At 37.3% G+C, this 20,263-nt stretch overlaps 1 protein-coding gene across 8 annotated transcripts in view; it reads left to right on the top strand.

Annotated features, from left to right (window-relative positions):
* tspan9a (tetraspanin 9a) overlaps positions 1-20,263 on the top strand; it is a 211,779-nt gene that overhangs the window by 119,035 nt on the left and 72,481 nt on the right. For 5 of the 8 annotated variants that reach the window (XR_007829692.1, XR_007829691.1, XR_007829689.1 and 2 more), the window contains exon 1: positions 3,931-4,928. Coding sequence is in view for 4 of the 8 variants with exons in the window: in XM_051135001.1 (XP_050990958.1) it covers positions 4,575-4,928 (354 nt within the window). In the remaining 4 variants the exon portion in view is untranslated. Of the gene's footprint in view, positions 1-3,930; positions 4,929-20,263 lie in introns of those variants that run through there. The other 3 variants (XM_051135004.1, XM_051135002.1, XM_051135003.1) reach the window with 1 other exon arrangement.

Here is a 20,263-nt window from a genome sequence, read left to right as displayed (position 1 = left end):
TATCATGTCTGTTGCACTGAAATCATGCGTTTTACACCATATTAGTTTAAAGAAGAATTCCATTTCCAGAACAACAACTTCCAGATAATGTACTTACCCGCTTGTCATCCAAGATGTTCATGTTTTTCTTTCTTCATTCGTAAAGAAATAGTTTTTTAAAGAAAACATTACAGGATTTCTGAAAGACAGTTAGGATATGTCGAAAAACTCAAGACAGGGTATGTCCAAAAACTCTGATCTTATTTTCTCCCTCAACTTTAAAATCGTCCTATATCGCTGTTTTACCTTTTTTGTTAAGGGTGTTTAATCTTCTTTGCATGTTCACTTTGCAAAGACTGGGTCGGAACTTCTGCATTTGGGGTCGTTTGAAGCCACATTTAAACTGCATTTTGGAAGTTCAAACTCAGGTCACCATATCAGTCCATTATATGGAGAAAAATCCTGTTTTTCCTCAAAAAACACAATTTCTTTACGACTGAAGAAAGATGGATCTTGGATGACAAGGGGGTGACTACATTATCTGTAAATTGTTGTTCTGGAAGTGGACTTCTCCATTAACAAATTAGGAGGCACGTGCACAGAAAGCGTCTGTCACACTGCATGTGAGTACTAAACTAAGTTCTCTTTCATGTCTTATTGCGCTTAAACTGTCAAATACTCACAAGTATATGTTAAAAACGCAGGAGTTACAAAAACAGTCAGTTAAGTCCATGAAAGTAAACAGCTGCGAAAGAAATCACATGTTTATATTAGATCTGTGTGGCAGCAGCACAATATACAGTAAATAAATCAATAAATCCACTGCTCTCTTGTCTCTTCTGAGGCAGGGAGTGCTTTGCTCGAACTTTTGCCATGGTGTTAGAACTGGTACGCCGTTGTCGATTGCAAAAAACAAACTGACTGTGCTGTGGGTGGAAATGTGCAGATTAAGGGGCGGTAATATTATAATAGGATCCCCCTGTTTCAGTACACATGCAACATGCATAAATATTTAGATATTGTATAATTTTCCCATATTAAAGTAATGAGAATAAGATGATTTCAGATCTGAGATTTTTATGTAATTGTTACCAGTTCATACAAATACATGTCTTTAGGAGAGTGCTGTAAATTGGAGTCCTATCAATCCCTGAGTCACCGCCATTCTCTTCAGAGACAACTTTTGTGTGTGTGTATGTGTGCACATGTATGCCTACAAGACAACTCGTGCTTACTTGTGTGTTTTTTGTCAGTCATTATGAGCATGCTCTCTTGTGGGTATCGAATTCAGTGTGTGGTCTTGAGTGTGTGCTCTCTGCACAGAACGGAATCAGGAGTAGATGGCCCGAGGGGTGGCCAAACGAATGCCCGTCAGCCTGCGTGCCAGCATTGACGCAGGCGATATTGAATCGGGCATTAGCAAACTGATAACTTCAGCCTGAAGTGCTCTGCATTTTGTAGCTTCCACATGGGGTTTCCAGCTCTGAATAAAGCCCGATTCTTCAATCAAGACCTTCCACAGCGTTGTCAATAGCATTGATATTAGGGGCTGTTTAAAGCTGTGAATCATGCTACTAAATGCGGGGGATATCTGCAGGAAAAAGGCACAGTAAATTAGAGGCGGTATTGTGATTAAACTAAACGATCGATGACAGCTGACTGATTCGCTGATCAAAGTAGCCAAATTAACCGTTTCACACTTGCAGCTTGAAAAGCTTCATTAGTGCCTACTGACCATTTAGTCCAGGGTCTCTGAGGCGTGACAGTAGAGCGAACTAGAATTTTACTTTTTTGTGGTAAATGTGAGGGGTGCTCACCTGAGCAAATGTCACCTACACCATCTACTACAAACAAATAAATAAATAAATAAATAAAAATACACACACTTCACACACTATTATGCTCATAGGCAACTTTAAAGAGGTATTTTTGGAGCATAGTGACTAAAAGAGGTACCACCAGATCTCTTGAGATTTACTGTGTAATATGCTAAAAGTGGTTTAATATGTGGTTAATTTTCAATAGAAAACATTGTTATATTCACATTTTAAGAATTTGCTCCCTTTTTACTTGTAAATTTGATTTTTTTGCATTTTTCATTCCACAAGAGGTTGAATTAGAATTTGAGTCTGAATTATTGAGAGAAAATTATGGCTTGTTCTGCATTGCTTGAAAAATCACCCTGTCTGTCTCTTTTTAAAGGCCTTTAAAACCAATAACCTTCAAAAAAGGTTCTTAAGCCAACATTCAAAGTGTCCTTTTTATTAATAAAATTACTTCTATTTCAGTTCATTTTTTTCTGATTTGAATTTAAATGCTAGTTTTGTTGTCTGCCTTAAAAACATTCTTTCATCAATTCTGACTAGTGCATAATCCTGATAGAAAAGTAAAAGCACAAACAGTATGGGTCACCTTAAAGGTTTTAGGATTCTTCAACCCAAGTATGAGCAATATTTATTTTAGCTTAGCATGCACAGCTTTATTTTGAGTTATTATTTATTTATTTATTTTTTATTTTATTTTACGTTGTTTTATTTTATTTTATTTTGGGCTTTTTGTCATTATTTGTAGGATAGTTATTTGTAGGATTATTTGTTTTTAAAAGATATTTACCCAATCTTGGTCTTAACTATTATTCTTTAGATATGAAAAGGTAGTTTTTGTTTTTAAAGAATTCTCTTCTGCTCACCAAGCCTGCATTTATGATCCAAAATACATATGGAAATACAAAATACATAATAATAAATGTTTTTTAGCAGCAAATCAGAATATTAGAATGATTTCTGAAGGATCATGTGACGAGTAATGATGCTTAAAATTCAGCTTTAAAATCACAAGAATAAATTACATTTTAAAATATATTAAAACAGTTATTTTAAAAAGTAAACTATTTCAAATTTTTACTGTTTTTGCTGTACTTCGGATTAAATAAATACAGGCTCGGTGAGCAGAAGAGACTTCTTTAAAAAACATAAAAAAAAACTTTTGACTAGACATAAAACATGTTATTTTTCAACACCCCAATTACTGGATTTTTTTCAAGTGAACATGGACAGAGAGAACATAAAGTCACAATATTATAGAAACAAATCTGAAATTTTGCCAATTAAAATAATATTTGCACTTATCTAAATCACATTTTTAATTAACAGATGTTCACTTGCAGCCAGTACATCACATTAGTATCTCTAACAAGAATCAGATACTGATATTACAAACATTAAATTGCCTAATTGAGTACTTACTTGATATATAAACTCTTTAATTGAAATAATTAAACTAAATTAAACAAGACACATTTACAGTCTACAGTATGTATAAAACACATGATTGGTGTGAGCACACGGCATGCATCAGGTACTTAAGATGTAACCCTTATATTCCGCAGAAAAGCCTGAAGTATCTCCAAGCTCCTATCCAATGTCCATGCTTGAAATGGTGCTATAATTCCTGAGCCTGATGCACTGCCAAATCACCCATGCTCCTTACACGACGACGGGAGAGTGTGGATAAAAGGTTTTAAAGTATATTTCTCTATTTGTCACAGTTATATTAAATTAGCCCATGAATACAACTCACAGGCAACTTATTCTGAGTCTTATTTTTGCACGTTGCAACTCAAAGCTTCTTTTTTATTAACGTACTCACTAGACATGTGCAGCCGTGTGCTTGTTCTCATATTCATCTCCTATCACCACACCTCCCCCTTCCACCATCAGCTCATGATTTTTTTTTAATTCATCGTTGCCCTCCCAGACTTTCCTCTGGCCAGCCTGTGCAGTTGACAGCACTGAACTTGTATAGGCATAAAGCACAGTGATGATAAGCACATTAAAGCTGCTGTATCGGCTGGGGGAGGGGCTAGCACCAGCAGCTGCTGCCTTATTGGTGGTCTGAGTGGCAGGGGAGGGGCAGAGAGAGCGAGAGAGAGAGAGAGGTGAGAGCTTAGCGTTAGGTTGGGAGGGAATGCCCACTAGATGCGGCTGCTGATAATAGCGTGTATCGGCACCAGAGCAGTGATTGAGAGCGCAGACAGAGAGAGGAGGAGAGGAGCAAGGAACAGCATGCTCTGCCAGAGATTGGTTAAATCACAGCAGCGTGATTGATTCAGGCAAAACGGGGATAAAAAAAATAAAGAGAGCTCTGGAGAGTCTCACGGAGCATAAAATCCTGAGAGGAGAACGGGGGTGGAAGTTAGAACGCTGTGGGAACTCATCAACTCCTCGTGGAAAGGCAGAGCTGAGGTCAGCAGGCAGGAGTGTGGGATCGAGCAGCAGCTGAACCAAGTCGGACACTGCTTGGGCTGGGGGTGAACACTCTTAGAGGGGTAACGAGGGTGAAGGAATACTGCTGAAACTTCAGTTACGCTCAACGTGCACCTGCTTGTGGGAGTAACGCTTCTGGATATTACAGCAAGGCTACGGGGCAAGCTGCCACATCCACTAGAGCGATTTTGCAAAGCTACTGTCTGATTGACTTAGAGAGAGACTAGCACTTTTTGGAACACTAGAGCGCAAGTTCAAGGTTCTGCTCAAGGGCTATTCTAAGAGACATGATAGAGAATGAAATAAAGAACGCGGCTTCCGTTCCAGAGCATGGAGAAGTCAAGTAGCGAGGAATCCGCCATCCACCGTAGCCCCTCTGTGGACAGCCGCGACTCAGACTTTGCCCAAGCCTCCACCTCCGGACGGCCGTTCGGAGGACGAGGCTTTACCGCCGGCGCCTTTTACGGGTCCACTGGCCCACGTGCGCAAACCGCTGCTCAGAGCACGGCGGCCGGCGACGACAAAGGCAACAATAAGTACAAGTCTCCCAAAGGCAGCAAATACGTGGTCTTTTATCTGGATCTATCCTTTGTGTTCCTTCTAGAGTTCAAGAAGTGCAACATGGCTAGAGGCTGCCTGTGCTGTCTGAAATACATGATGTTCGTCTTCAACCTCATCTTCTGGGTAAGTCACTCTTTGAATTTCTTTGACCTCTGCTCTTCTGTACTGACAGTTTTTGGTCACTTGGTCAGAATTTGGTTGAATGGTAACAAGTGTATGTTGAGATCTCATGGTGCATGCTTCTCAGAGCGACCCGTGCCGGTACTGGGACTTTCCTGTCATGTGTTTTTCCCATGTTATGTCAGGCTAGCCATGCTCTCATTTACATACTTGCTACTATTTCTGGCTGCCTTTGAGTCTCCTGGGGCACCCTGGGAAAACTGTGCCACTCTCACGAAAGGAGTTTAGCTTGCGACTTGCTGATAGGATGCTGTGATGTTTACATACGTTTTGCTTAAATCACATTCAGTCATAGCTCTTAACAACTCTTAAGTTTGCTTGGAAACTTGAACGTTCAGTTAAATGCATTTAGTTTTTCCTTGCTTCAACAAATACTTAATTTATGGTGTATTTTATTCAGTTTTATATGGTTGATATGATTGGTTAGTCAGTTTGCCAACCTCAGGGCCATTTTTTTTGTCAATTCCATTTGTTTGTGAACCACATCTCAGAAAAATGGATGCACTGGTTCCAAATCTGATTGGAGAGAGTGTATGGAGGACATTGGGCTGAGTCTTTTGTGCGGAGGCACTCATGCATAAACGCTAATCGCTTAAGCTAACAAGGTTTGCCTCACACTCGTACTCTCAGAAACTAATATCTGGGGCGCGTCTGAGTCTCTGTTAGAGGTAAGGAGTCTGCCAGACCATGAAATGCTTCCCCCATCCATTCATCTCTCTGTCTATAAGATGTTTGAGTTTATATATGAATCCCAGAGCTTCAGTAAAACCTGGCTAAGTTGTGAGATGTAGTTCAGGATTGGTGGCCCGTCATGTTACCAGAGTCCTCAGACTTGTTTTGATATTGAAAAAGGCTTAAGTATAAAGGGAGAGGAACATGTGGCAGGTACTAGAGATGTTCCCAGCTTGTGTGATCCTAGTGTTTTTCACCCAGAGTGACACCCCAACAGAAGCTCTCACAGCTCAGCAGGGCATTAACCCCTGCCTTAGCTATGAGAAGAGACGGTAGATTCCAGTCAAAGGTTGTGAGCTTTGATACAACGTACTATCAGTGAGATCTTGAAATCCTTGAATTGCTGTCTAAGAAACAAGGTCTAATAATAAGGGTTAGTTGAGAGAAAGTGTCTGTACATTAGTAGAGAGCCGCTGGCGACGCAGCTCCTGCTGAGAGGTAATTTAGATGTTCTGCTGGTAATATTCTTTTAATGATTCTTCACACGACCCTAGTCGAGTCCCATGAGGTCATTCCTACATGGGCGGCAGTCAAAGTCCCAGAGCTATGCGTGTGCAGTTACCAGCGTGAGTGTGATTTAGGGTTACGACATGCCTCAGAGAGTGATGGCGATCGAAGCTTGGTGATCTCCATAGGAGAGTGTGCCTCTGTATCATGACACCCCTGGGACCGCACTTCTCTCGCTTTGGCGCTCCAGGAATCGCAAGGTTACCATTCTGTGGAACGTTAAAGCCTGTCACCTCATCCGCTTTAGAGAGCCAGGTGCTGCCGCCTGCTGCTGCTTCACAGGGCTTACGGGTGTAACTCGAGGCACTAGGTAAATAGAAGCAGGAACCTCAGGCATGTCATCGGGATCCTGTACAGGACAACTTCAGCAGTTGCTCGTGACCATCTGGCTCATCTTTCTTAGGTGGATTAGCTTGGTTTGAGCTGGACAGCATCAGCACAGATTAGAGCATTTAGTGGGGAGCTTGGTCTCACCATGCTGTGTTCCTGACTCTGAATGGTCAGGACTCATCATGTCTAAATGGCTCACTACATTTTTATTTATGGAGAATGCATTTAATTTGGCCCAGTAGCATCAAGCAGAATTACACAGATAGTGACTATTTCCAAACAGGTTTTTGTTTGTCTTTTTAATCCCTATTCTAATCCCTATGATAACATGGCATGCGTAAATAGAAAAATAGCATGCTGTTTTTAAAATAATACAACTCTATTGTTATTGTAAAGCTGAAACATTTTTTCCTTTTTCTTTTTGACTGGCTAATATTTGATTTGTATTAAGTCGCTAATGTATCTTTTTTTCTGCTCATTATTATTATTATTATTGTTGTTGTTATTATTTTGTAATTATTTGATTCCAAATTACATGACAAAAATTGTAGACATGTAATGTAATTACACATTTGTGACCCTGGAAAACAAAACCAGTCTTACATATCACAGGTATATTTGTAGCAATAGCCAAAAATACATTTTATGGGTCAAAATTATCTATTTTTATGGCAAAAATCATTAGGATATCAAGTAAAGATGATGTTCCATGAAGATATCTGGTAAATTTTTCTACCATAAATACATCCAAACTTAATTTTTGATTAGTAATATTCATTGTTAAGAACTTCATTTGGACAACTTTAAAGATTTAGATTTTTTTTGCAATATCAGATTCCAGATTTTCAAATAGTTGTATCTCAGCCAAATATTGTAACAAACCATATGTCAATGGAAAGGATGATGGAAATGGATGATGTATAAATCTCAATTTCAACAAATTGACCCTTATGACAAAACCCTTATGGTTTTGTGGTCCAGGCCCACATTTTAGGTATCAGACTACTTTTTGATTATTTTTAGATTAAATCAAAAAATTTAAATAGGAAAATATTGTACTATATTGACAAAAATGCAACGAGTATTAAAATATATTCCATTTGTTGTTATTAACAACATAAAGGGCATTAAACATTATAATACGTCAAGGTTTCCCAACCTGGTGTTTGTGATGGAACTGCAGGGGGTTGATGAGTTTATTAAAACTAATATTTAATTAAATTATTAAAAAATATTTAATTAAATTAAACAATTGTAAAATCAATCAAAATAAAAAGCTTTCTAAAAAAATGTATTTTATTTATTTACCTGCATGTCATGTGACCATAACCAACATCTGAGAACCAATGAAAATGCAAATGTAATACTTAATAATTAATATATATATATATATATATTTATTTATTTATTTTTTTATTTTTTTAAATCTCAGGGGTACTTCAAGTAAATATATTAGGTGAAAGAGGATCAGATGACAAAAAAGTTAGTGAATTTGTAAATTTTAATGTCTTTAAAGGGGTCATCGGATGCAAACTTCACTTTTACACGTTGTTTGAACATTAATGTGTGTTGGCAGTGTATGTACAAATCTACCCTATAATGATAAAAATCCATGCAGTGGTTTTTAATTAATCTGTAAAAATAATATCCCCTTTTTCAAATCGAGCCGTTCTCAGATGCCTGTCGTTGTGGCGTCACACCCACAGAGGCCGCTCCCACGATAGTTGATTGACATGAGCGTCTTACCTCAGAAATTTAGACAAGAATATCTCTGATTGAGCGATTGAGGTGTTGTGTTGCTGGATGTAATAATGAACGTAGTGGTCGTCATTTACTCCCGACATCTGAGATGATGAAGATGAACCTGTGCAATCACCTTTCTTAATAACATGCTAGTTAGCAAGTTTAGTGGCTAAACACACTAAATGCGGCTGAAAGTAAACAATCTCTCAGAGCAGCAGAGAGAAGAGAGGGGAGGGGCGAGCAGAGCTCATTTGCATTGAAAGGAACAATCCCTCAGAATGAGATGATTTTTGCAGAGCTCATTTTGACAAGGTAAAAAGGGTGTTGTTTTACACAACCATTGAGAATTTTTAACCAAAGTATACTATAGACTTTTCATTAAGACCCTAAAGAATCATATCAGCTTGTGGAAAATGGGCATCCAATGACCCCTTTAAAAGACAAGAAATACAAGACATAGAAATACACGGTTGAAAAACATACCGAGTGATAATTCAGATTAAAATCAATGTGATCATCAGTAGTTGATGCAATGCTGAAACATTTCTTAACCTAATCCATGGCAAACGCTGTCGTCACCTGACTAGTGAATGATCTTTAAATGTAAATGTCCACAAAATTTCAAGACTGTATTTAATCAGTAGACTATTTTAGAAAAGACCATTTAAAAGATGAAAAAGAGGAATTATGTATAATTTATTGCTGTTGTAAATATGTAATCATGTACTCCAAAAATGAACTGTAGTCTGATTATGAGTATTTTAAAATGTAGCAGAAGTACTTTTTTGAGTCTGTTTACGTAATCCAGATTACATGTAACCAGTTGCTACTCATCTCTGATGTTAGTAAAAACAATTTTAAATTTAGTTTTCAATAATATATTTTTTTTTTTTTCAGGAGACTCTCTAGCACCTGCCCTAAACATTTAGTTCTGCAATTTACATAGTTGTCTATGCACATTAAGCTGAAAAATTACATCAGCTCTGATTACATCACTTATTAATTGTTAATGAATATTGATTGCTAATTTTTGCTTTGGCTACCCTCTTGTAAATGGCGCCAACAGCCTCTCAGATTCGGATAAGCTCACCAGATTCGTTACAACCTCATTTAATTCTAGTGAGCTGGTGTAATTTGTCTGTATCATTCGAATCAGGCTGAGCCATATTTCACAGTAATGTTTCAGTGGCTCTGTGCTTTTTCTTTGTCCACCTCCTATCCTGTTACCGTAAAAACACTAAAGCATGGATGCCCCACAACATCCTAAATGCACAGCCTTATTTTGCCGCCATTATCATATTACATCAAACACATTCTTATTCAAACAGTACTGCCACCTCAGCAGTTTGCACCAAAGGTGCGCTGCTCCTTATCAAAGCCGCTCCTTCTTTGTTTGCGCCTTTGTATTTATGAATTCTGAGTTTCACTCTAGGGATTGCAGGGGATTTATCTGCCATTTGGTCCAAGGTAGCAGAAGATTAGGATGCCTGTCGATTTAATCACCTGCGTTGACATTTTGAAGTTTGAAATGTTGGTGTAGGTTGGTGCTTCTGCAAAGCTCACAAAGTGAGTGGCAGTCTCAGGGTGCTTTGGGAAGGAAAGGGAGGTGTGTGCTATAGAATGAATAAGGGGTAGAGTGGAGGTCCACACTGCGGCAGTGACACACTCCCTCCACCCTCCCTACGACAAAGCTTCTATCCAACGTAGCAAAGCAGCTTTTCTTTATCTTATTCTTTCTTTTTGTTTCCTCACTTCTCCATTTAAGGGCTTTAATCGTTCTTTGCCGTTGGAAATTGCACATTTAACAAACTTTCACAAATCTGTTCTCACCTTCAACACTTTCTCCTGACAGGTTTGTTAATCTGCATCTTTTATTCTGAGAAGAAACACTTAGAATTTTTTCATCGTCTTCTTAGAACGATATTTTCTAAGAAAAACAGAGAACTTCTAGTAACTAAAATAAAAGACTCCTGACTCAGAATAAAGATGATTGTGTGCTTATTGACAGTGAGGATACGGATGTGATTCATATTTTCTCAACTGTAAAGGAAAAAAAAAACAAAAAAACACATGGCCAAGCTCTAATTTGCTAATTTTCTGATCCATGACAATTAAATCATCACTTTCAGCTTCATTAAATAGGAACCTTTTTTTTATTTTTTTTTTATCATATTGAACGACAGCAAAAGCTAAAAAATTAACATCACAATAAAATAAATAAATAAATTATACAATTTTTAATGTTTTTAAAGTAGTCACTTATGCATACCAAGCCTGCATTTATTTGATCCAAAGTACAGCAAAAACAGTACAATGCTGAAATATTTTTAATATTTAAAATAACTGCTTTCTATTTTAAAATATATTTTTTCCTGTGATTTTGTTACTCTCCGGTCACATGATTCTTAAGAAATCATTCTAATATTCTAATTTGCTGCTCAAAAATAATTAATTATTATTATTATTTTTTTAAATATATTCAAATAGAAAGCAGTTATTTTAAATCGTAAAAATATTTCACAATATCACTGATTTTGCTATATTTTGGATCAAATAAATGCAAGCTTGGTGAGCAGAAGAGAATTCTGTAAAAAAACATTACAAATCTCACTGTTCAAAAACTTTTGACTGGTAGTGTAATCTTTAAAACGATTTTGTGAGTGAATAATTTCAGGAGTGAAATTACAGATTTTCTCCTGTGTCTTGCAATTGAAATTTGTAGTGAAAGAGGTTAATTTCTCCTTACAATACAAGGTCAAACTGGTCAGGAGAAAGTGTTAATAGTAACAATAGACTGTTGAAGGTTTTAAACTAAAATTTCACACTGCAGAGAATGAGTGAATGAGTTCTGCACAAAGAGAACTGTATTGAGGCAACAACCAAGACAAGTTCCACTTGTTTTGATCATCACTGTATTATTGTCCTTTCCATTTAGAAGCATTTGCCTATTCCTTTTGGTTTTTGTCCGCACTACAAATTTAATATGAATTGAATGCGACAGATTTGTAATTAGTCCTGTTTGAGCATCTGATAAAGTTGTTTACCACTTTCTTGCCTTAACATAATTTACTCAGCTTCTTGGTTTTCTGCGTATCTGGGGGAAATTCTCTCAATAAGCGCATCTAGACATTCGATTTCCTGTACCGTTGTCTCTTGGCTTCTGGAAGGGCTCATTAGCTCTGGGATATGGTTGAATCAGCTGGAGATGTTTCTTTCCAGGGGGGCTAACTCTGTGGAGTGGTTAGGAATCTTTATATATAATTAGTTCTGCACAACTCCACATTACTTAAATGCATAAGAATTAAAGCTGATGTGACTGTTAATGGTCCGTTTTCATTTTTATTTGTACCTTTTTGTGTTTGAGCCAATTCTCAGCATCAGAGCAGATCTGTTTATGCCTTTTCGGCCTCAGCTCATGGCCCAATTAAAAATAAATTCACCCTTAAAAGCAAGAAATCTTTTTAAAAGTCTCCATAACACCTTGAGCGACATATCAGTTGTTTAATCTGTCATTTTATTTTGCTTTCTCCTGCCTACCCCCATTAGAAAATCCTTTTACCTGTGCAAAAATAATTCAAAGAGCTATACAGGGCGTATACAAAGGCAGCCATAGAAACACAGACCTATGTGTCAAAATCTTAACTGTTCTTAAGACCTTGATGAATGATGTGTTTTAGAAGTGTAAGGCATTCAGCATTTTATTAGCTGTTGTAATTCTGCTGAAGTGTCATGTAATGCAGGAACTAAGTATGTGCATTTTCATTGCTTAATGCTTTAGCAGCATCTGGTAACATAAGCATCACGTTATTTTAATAATAGTTAAAAATGAATTTACAAGAACCTTGTAAATTATATCATTCAGCTGCACTTTGCTTATTGTTGATAGGACGAAATGTAGTGGAGATAAGACTGGGTGGAGTTTGCTCATGAATAATAATAGTGAATATGCAATTGTTTTCTCTGGTTTGTTAAAAAGCACACATTTACTATTATTATTATTTTTATTATTTTTCTTTTATGCATCCAGCTGCAAGTTCGAAACTCTGGACTGTCAATTTTAACAAAATTTTGTGCAGTCAAACAAACAATTAGGGCTGTGAAATGATTAATCATGATTAATCGCATGCAAAATAAAAATTGAGTTACCTAATATATGTGTGTGTGTACTGTGCAATTATTATGTATGTATAAATACAAACACATTAATGTGTATATTTAAGAAATATTTACAAGTATATGTATATATTATAATGTTTATATAATTTATATTCTATATAAATAAAGATATTTTGTACATAACATATTTGTCTTAAATATATACATTAATTTGTGTGCATTTATATATACATAATAATTACACACAGTGCACACACATATATTAGGCAAATTCAGACTTTTATTTTGTATGCGATTAATTGTGATTATTCGTTTGACAGCCCTAAAATAGATAAAGCATATATTTAATTATCCTGATAGGCTTATGTTAAATACTAAAATTCTAACAATTAAATGACTTTTATCTTTATTGTCGTCATATGGAGTTTTTCTGTTTCTCAATTGGTGTAGAGTCATTATCTCCCAAAAGGTATGGAAGGTGCTAACTTGCTAGGTTGTTGCCTTTTAAGGTATGAAATGTGTCAGGCAGGTGGAAATGCTTTCTTTAAAACGATTTTCTGTATTCCAGTCTATGTATATAAAGCATCTAATTATAATGACTGTTGTGGCATATTTTTTATTTTATAAAAAGCAGGCACCATCATAATGCTCCATCAGTGTTAATGCAATTACCTCATGGGTGCTCATTCAGGACACATGGGCACCAAATGTGTGCACTCTCATTGACTTTTATGAAATCCTAAAAATAGCAAGATTAAATGTGCAGCATAGATGTTTAGAGCTAATATTAATTTAGTCTACTATTTTCTTCCTAAAAGAGAGAAAAAAAGCCTGGGTAGCAGAAGCCCTCCATTTGAACAAGATGATTTTAGCATGAAAAGACATCATATGGAAGATGTCATGGCTCATCAAGAAGCATTTACTGATAATGACATCATGATGCCTCTGAGGACTACAAACCAGTTGAAATGAAGGTAAAGACAAAGAAGCGGCACACTGCTCAGAATGAAGCTGTTTATATATGGGTATGCATTCATTTGCAATTTATTGAAATTAACTGACCGTACTCCGCTTTATTGTGTAATTGGTAATATCACATCTCTGACTCTCAGGTTGCTGGGTAAATCCCCGCATGTTGGTTTTGGAGGTGGCTGAAACCATCATCATTATGCCATGTGACTATGAAGTGGTTTGAAATGTTCCTTCAAAGTCATTCTTGATTTAGTCTTTCATAGATCATTCCTGAGTGGGGAAACTTTCACCATCCCACTCCCAGCTCAACCCCTGGCAGAAGAATCAATGCTAATCTTCACCTAACCTGTGAATTAATGCAGATTGCAAGAGTAGCATGCCCCAGTCAGCACTTTCCCTGTCACCCGCAAGCAAATTATGCAGGAAATCAATGTCAACATGTCAGATCGTGCCCGACTCTCCCAGCCTGCACCTTTCACCTGGTGGTGGGATATGACACCAGAGCTTGTCATGGTTAGCGCTGTGCTGTTTAATTAACAGTAAAGAGGATACTTAATGGACCAACAGCAACTGGGGAACTGCATTTTTAGCAGGGTTGTGCAAAATGTAAAATTTGGCTGCCTTTCAATTCATGTATTTAAATCTGTCTGTCTATCTATTTATCTATCTATCGTTCTGTCTGCCGTTCTCTTGTTCTATCATTCTGTCATTCTATCATTCTATCGTTCCATCGTTGTTTTGTTCTGTCCATCTATCTATCTATCTATCTATCTGTTGCTCTCTGTCGTTCTATCGTTCTCTCGTTGTATCTATTGTTCTGTAGTTTTATCACTCTATCGTTCCATCATTCTTTTGTTCTATTATCCCATTGTTCTATCTATCATCTCCATCATTCTATCTATCTATCTATCTATCTATCTATCTATCTTTCTATCATTCTATCATTCTATTGTTCTATCTATCATTCTATCTATATGTTGCTCTATCGTTCAATAGTTTTTTGTTCTGTCATCCCATTGTTCTATCATCTCCATCATTCTATCTATCTATCTATCTATCTATCTATCTATCTATCGTTCTGTCGTTCTATTGTTCTATCTATCATTCTGTCTATCTGTTGCTCTATCGTTCAATCGTTTTTTGTTTTGTCATCCCATTGTTCTGTCATCTCCATCATTCTATCTATCTATCTATCTTATCTATCTATCGATCGTTCTATCGCTTTATTGTTTTATCTATCATTCTATCTATCTGTTGCTCTATCTATTGTTTAATCGTTTTTTGTTCTGTCATCCCATTGTTCTATCATCTCCATCATTCTATCTATCTATCGTTCTATCGTTCTATCTGTCGATAGATCTATTGTTTTATCTATTGCTAGTTCTATTGTTCTATCAGTCTTTGTCTATCTATCATTCTTTTGATCTATCATTCTATTTATTGTTCTATCACTTCATTTATCTATTTATATCTATCTTGTTCTATCATTCTATCTATCTATAGATATTTGATTTCTTGTTTTATCCTGTAATTTTTTGCTTTTATCATTTCATCATTCTATTGTTTTACTGTTTTGTACTTTTATCATTCTGTTCTATCTAATCACTCATTCTATTCTTCTACCATTCTTTCTGTTTATCTCTCTCTAAGGTCTATAATTCTCGTACTTCCAGGCTTTTGAAACATTTTTAAAACTTTAAAACATGTTTTAAGGTAATTATGCTTTAGCTTTAGGGATCATTTAAAACACGCTTCCTGCATTGGCCAGTTTATTGTATTTGTATTTTCCAAAATTGAAATTCAAATCACAAATTTAGGAATTAAATCTGAATTGTAAAAAAATTCACTTTGAATAGCATCTGCTTTTGGGATGGTCTCACCAGCAACCCAAAGCATATGTGTCAAGCCTCCCATTCAAACATGCAGCATTCTTCTGCTTGGTTTCTGTCTGCTAGAGTAATGATTGAAGAACCTCACGTCAAATTTATCTCTGCCATCTCCACCTCCAAAAGGTCCTCCGGAGGGCTCATTCAGTCGTTAACAGAATCTTCACTCCATATCCCTTGGGCACAACCTCAATTGGCTCTATTAGATGTGATTGCATTTCCACCAAAATCTCAAAGGCCTGGATATGATTTTTGTGTTGGGATACACTTATTTTTCAGAGAGAGAGAGTGAAAAACCCTCTCAGAATCGACTTACGACAGTCCGTCCATTTTGGCTCTCTGGGACATCATGCATTCAGGAGACAGGTTTTTGCACAGCTTTTTGATAAGGACCATTCTGTCATCTTGTGTGCAGTCTGGAGTGAGTTGTTGTCACTGTCGGAATGAGAATAGACTTGAGTCCAAGCTCAGCATGGATATGGGCCCTCTCCAGCCACACTATGAATGCCAGACACTGCGGTGTCTTGAGTAACGAAGACTATATGAATGGCTAAATCATTATTGTGGTCACCGATTTATTTCGTATAGTCATATAAACCTTCGTTGTTATATTTCACCGCCTGATTGGAGTGCGCTGAGGATAGGAAAGTTAAATCAAAGGCACTCTGGGAGGTAAAAAATTACCTGGCATGAATCATCTCTCTATTTTCGCAATTATTATTTAAGTGGGATAATTCTATCAGGTAGAACTTGCTAAATCTTCCCCACTTTAAAGCTTATGTCAATCAACATGATTGTCATGAAGTCCCAAGGATGAGTTATCCAGATGTCTCAAATTATTCTATATTTGAATTGAAAGCTGAAGGTTTGCCTATGCAGCGGACTGTGCTCAAGTAGAGTGCAGCAGCCCTAAATATGTTGAAAATCTAAATTCTGCTACATGATCGGAGCTGTTTTTGTTTTGCAACTGACCTTGCACGTCCTCATCAAAGCCCAAGCATCTCGGCATCTTGTCATTTAATTCCAAATCGAAATTACGCTCAATCAATAAAGCCCTGCATAAAGCAACATTATGGTTTGGATATCTCTGCACTTCAAAACTGATGGAAATGTATTTGTTTTTCAGTTTCTACTCTCTTTAAAGGAGCCTGGGGTTTTCTGCAGCAGTGAGATTGCATTTACAAGGTGTTGTCCATCATTTTATGTACATATCTAGGGCTTTTTTTTTACCCATGAACAATGGATCATATAGCTTTACTGCAAATAAGACAGATGCCACACGTTTAACTGCAGGGTTAATTGATTGAGAACGCTCTCTTCCTCCTAACAGATGCTCCAGTTGCTCGTATTTGGCTTTTAAAAGCGATCAGGTGTGCATAAAGGATGATTCTATTTGAATTACAGGCACGACCCAACGAGTGCCAAGCAAGAGCAGCATGGGGTTTCATCGACTAATATGGGAACACAAAACCACGAATGAGCTCACACTCAAGTTAGTTTGAAAAGAGACCTCTGCTTTACTTGACACCCACATAATCATAAGACCTAAAAACATTTTCACAAATTGGAAAAGATTTGCATTTCATTGCCTGTATGCCTAAAAAGATTTGTGGATGTATTTTGTATCGGTCTCTTTGGAACCTTTGCTATGCTGATAATAATCGCTCATGCTCACTGCTGATGGTAGTCTTTCAAAGCCTTTGGCTTTTTTCTCAAAGGTCTCTGGAAAGACTCTGAAAAGACTTCTCTACAGGCTGTATACTTCTTGTAAAGCCTTCTCTCAACACAGCAGTCCGTTTGAAAAAAAAAAAAAAAACACTGAATCTTTTTGTTCCCTTTTAATTTATCATGTTTTGCTCAATCGAAATGAGACAGCAGGAAAGTGGTTTTGTGTTTTAAAGGAAACGGGTGGCCTTTTCAGTAATTAACCGATCAGAGTGACGGAATTCACTTCATTCTTTTATCAGTTTTTCATAAAGGTGTTTCATACTCCCATAAATCGTTCTTTATTAGAAAACAATTTGCCGCAAGCTATAAATGACACATCCGCACCAAGAGACTGCACTCATTTGATTAGACGGGGAAGGTGTGTTTGTAATTTGTGCTGGTAGAACGCACAAACTCCATAAAGATTTAATGATGTTGATAAAAGTTTGGAGTAAAAGAAGAACAATGGCCAGTTGATTAACAGAAACATCAAAAGCAGCTTAATTTGCTCTTAAGAGTGAAGTGGTGAGCAGAACTTTGCTGACTGTACTTTTCAACCCTGATTGCATGGTGTTATTTTCACTAATTATCTCAAACTGCTCATTAAGTTGTTTGGATTGAATTGGGTGTTTGACAGAATTGCATTTATTTAATTAAATACGCAGAAATTAAACAGTAATAGTATGAAATATTTTGTTTTGTATTTAAATATATTTTAAAATGTCATTTATTTTTGTTATTACTCCAGTCTGCAGTTCACATGATTCTTCAGAAACATTCTAATGCGATGATGTCGAAGCTTTTAAGCATTTAATCCATCATGCATTTTGACTGCACACATTACCCTTTCACCTTTTTTATTACCGAACGTGATGTTACAGCTCCACAAATGAATAACCAGTGACCAAAGGTCAGCAAGTACATCAGGCACCAACCTTAACATAGGCAAATGGCCTGGATAATTGGGTCAATAGCAATTTATGATGCCATTCTCCAGAAATATCGGTGGACAGCTGGGCAGGATGTAACTAGAGAAGCTACAGGAAAGGGCGAATGCGATGTAAAGTCATCCCGCTGCCTCACGTGTGCTCAATTGACATATTCATCACCGGCCTTGAAGCGTTTGCTTCTATATGCATGATGGAAAAGAGACTCTCCCAGAGTGACCATTGAGCCTCACAACAACTCTGAATGTAATGAAACCGCTTCACCAGCAAGAAAGCGATGCGAGCAGCACTGTAACTTGACACAAATTCTTAGGAGCATGTAAAAATCTGGAGTAGAGATGACAGAAATACCTTTTTAAGCTCCCATCAGCCACTCTGTGAGTATTCCAGAGCAACAGCGCTTTAATAGCATGGCACAGCTTTTGCACGACACTACAGGGAATTTCTGGTTAAACACAGTCATTTGAAGCCCTGAGAGTGAAATCTCACTTTATTCTAGTGCTTCTGTCTAATCTGAAGCTGTGGGAAGAGGAATATTCAATTGTTTAATTCATGTTTCTGGTGCTTAATTTGAAGGAAAACCCCCTTCTGTCAACAGGACTGTACACTACACAGTGTAAGTCATTATTTTTGTATTCTCATAGCTTCATAAAATTGTGGTTGAACCACTGATGTCACATGGGCTGTTTTTAACGTCCTTATTACCTTTCTAGGCCTTGCACGTGGTAATTGCATTGCTATCTATGCAGGCTCAGAAAGCTCTCGGATTTCATCAAGAGTATCTTAATTTGTGTTCCTAAGACGAACATGTTATTTCTTACACAGTGGGTCTTTATACATGTACCATACTTCTACCTTTTAAGAGGATCATGAAGTTTAGGAGGTCTTGGCGAATTTGAAAACCTCTAAAATAGTCTGATGGCACTGAATCAGAACGGTTCTGTAATCTTCTGTTTCCGTTTTGCTTTACACAAAAAGGCTATTGTGTAAATAAGTTGGACAAAAATGGTTCAGTAAACAGGAGGAATAACACCAACTGAGCAAGAGCATATCAATACGGCCTTGAAAACACATATGTAGTGCTCACAAGTGAATTGACTGAAGGTTTAAAAACTCCTGAACAGCATTACAAATGAATTTGGCAAATGCATCTAGTGGCATTTTAAATCTGAAGCCTTGCAAGCAGATCCCAGCCTGACACTGTGGGGCTGCTTCAAGAAAGCACAACACATATTTATGCATGAACATGAACTATTCAGAAGGTCAAGTATATGTTCCTAGCATCTTTAGCCCTTGATGCCCCTGACGTGAGTGACTGTCTGGTCAGTAAGATTTCATGCATATGTCAGTTACTTTGCGCTTTAGCCTTGACAAAAAGATGGTTTTTCTTCACAGTGGCCTCTGGAATCCCTCTGATAATACACATTGTATGGCTCACCGTCTTTGTGTGGCCGTTTGATCCGTTAGTTGAGCAGCAGGAGAGCTCCTGAAAGAAAGGTCACGTGACGTGAGAGGAAGAAAATAAGGTTTATACAAAGGAAGCTTTTCACAGGCCTTGTTCGGGTCTTTTTGCAGCCTGGGTGACCTATTCTTAAAAAGACCACGAGTATGTCATGTGCCCAATGCCCTGGGAGATGAAGCGATTGCCCTTTTCGGCTATTTTGAGTAACAAGCGGCCCAAATGCGCACTCGCAGACTCTGATAATTGGAGGCACCTGGCTTCGTACATTATTTTGGTGTTTGCATCAGGACTGCACGCATGTATGCACTACGGTTTCTCATGCTGTTTGTTGAGATGTTACAAGAACATGTGTACCAGCTAGAAAAGAATCATTTGTATTAGGAATAATGCCTCAGGCATTGATGTAAGTAGTGAGTAATCTGTTTGGCCAGACTGCAGTTAGCATAAGGTGACTGGTAGACTTTCGCTTGATCACATGCTTTGTAAAAACCCTCCTTGTCAGCTTGATAAAGAGCAGAAAACCTGTAGAATGGAATTGGCCTCTGCAGCTTCATGAAACACTGGTACAAGGTATATATCCAGCTGTCTGGACTCTCATGCAGCGACATACAATACTAATACTAAGTACTAATGCTGGATGAAATGTAGTCATGCCATTTAACAGTTTTTTCTGCTTCCCCTTTCTGAAGAAGCTGTGCTTTTTGTGCAAAACTGACTTTAGGTAAAACTTTAGTTTACTGATAGTTGTTCATGAGTCCCTTGTTTGTCCTGAACAGTTAAACCGCCCACTGTTCTTCAGAAAAATCCTTCAGGTCCCACAAATTCTTTGTTTTTTCAGGATTTTTGTGTATTTGAACCTTTTCCAACAATTACTGT

This window comes from Labeo rohita, chromosome 18 (genome assembly GCF_022985175.1).
Source record: "Labeo rohita strain BAU-BD-2019 chromosome 18, IGBB_LRoh.1.0, whole genome shotgun sequence".
NCBI classification, from domain to species: Eukaryota; Metazoa; Chordata; class Actinopteri; order Cypriniformes; family Cyprinidae; genus Labeo; species Labeo rohita.
This window is presented reverse-complemented; position numbering and strand designations above follow the sequence as displayed.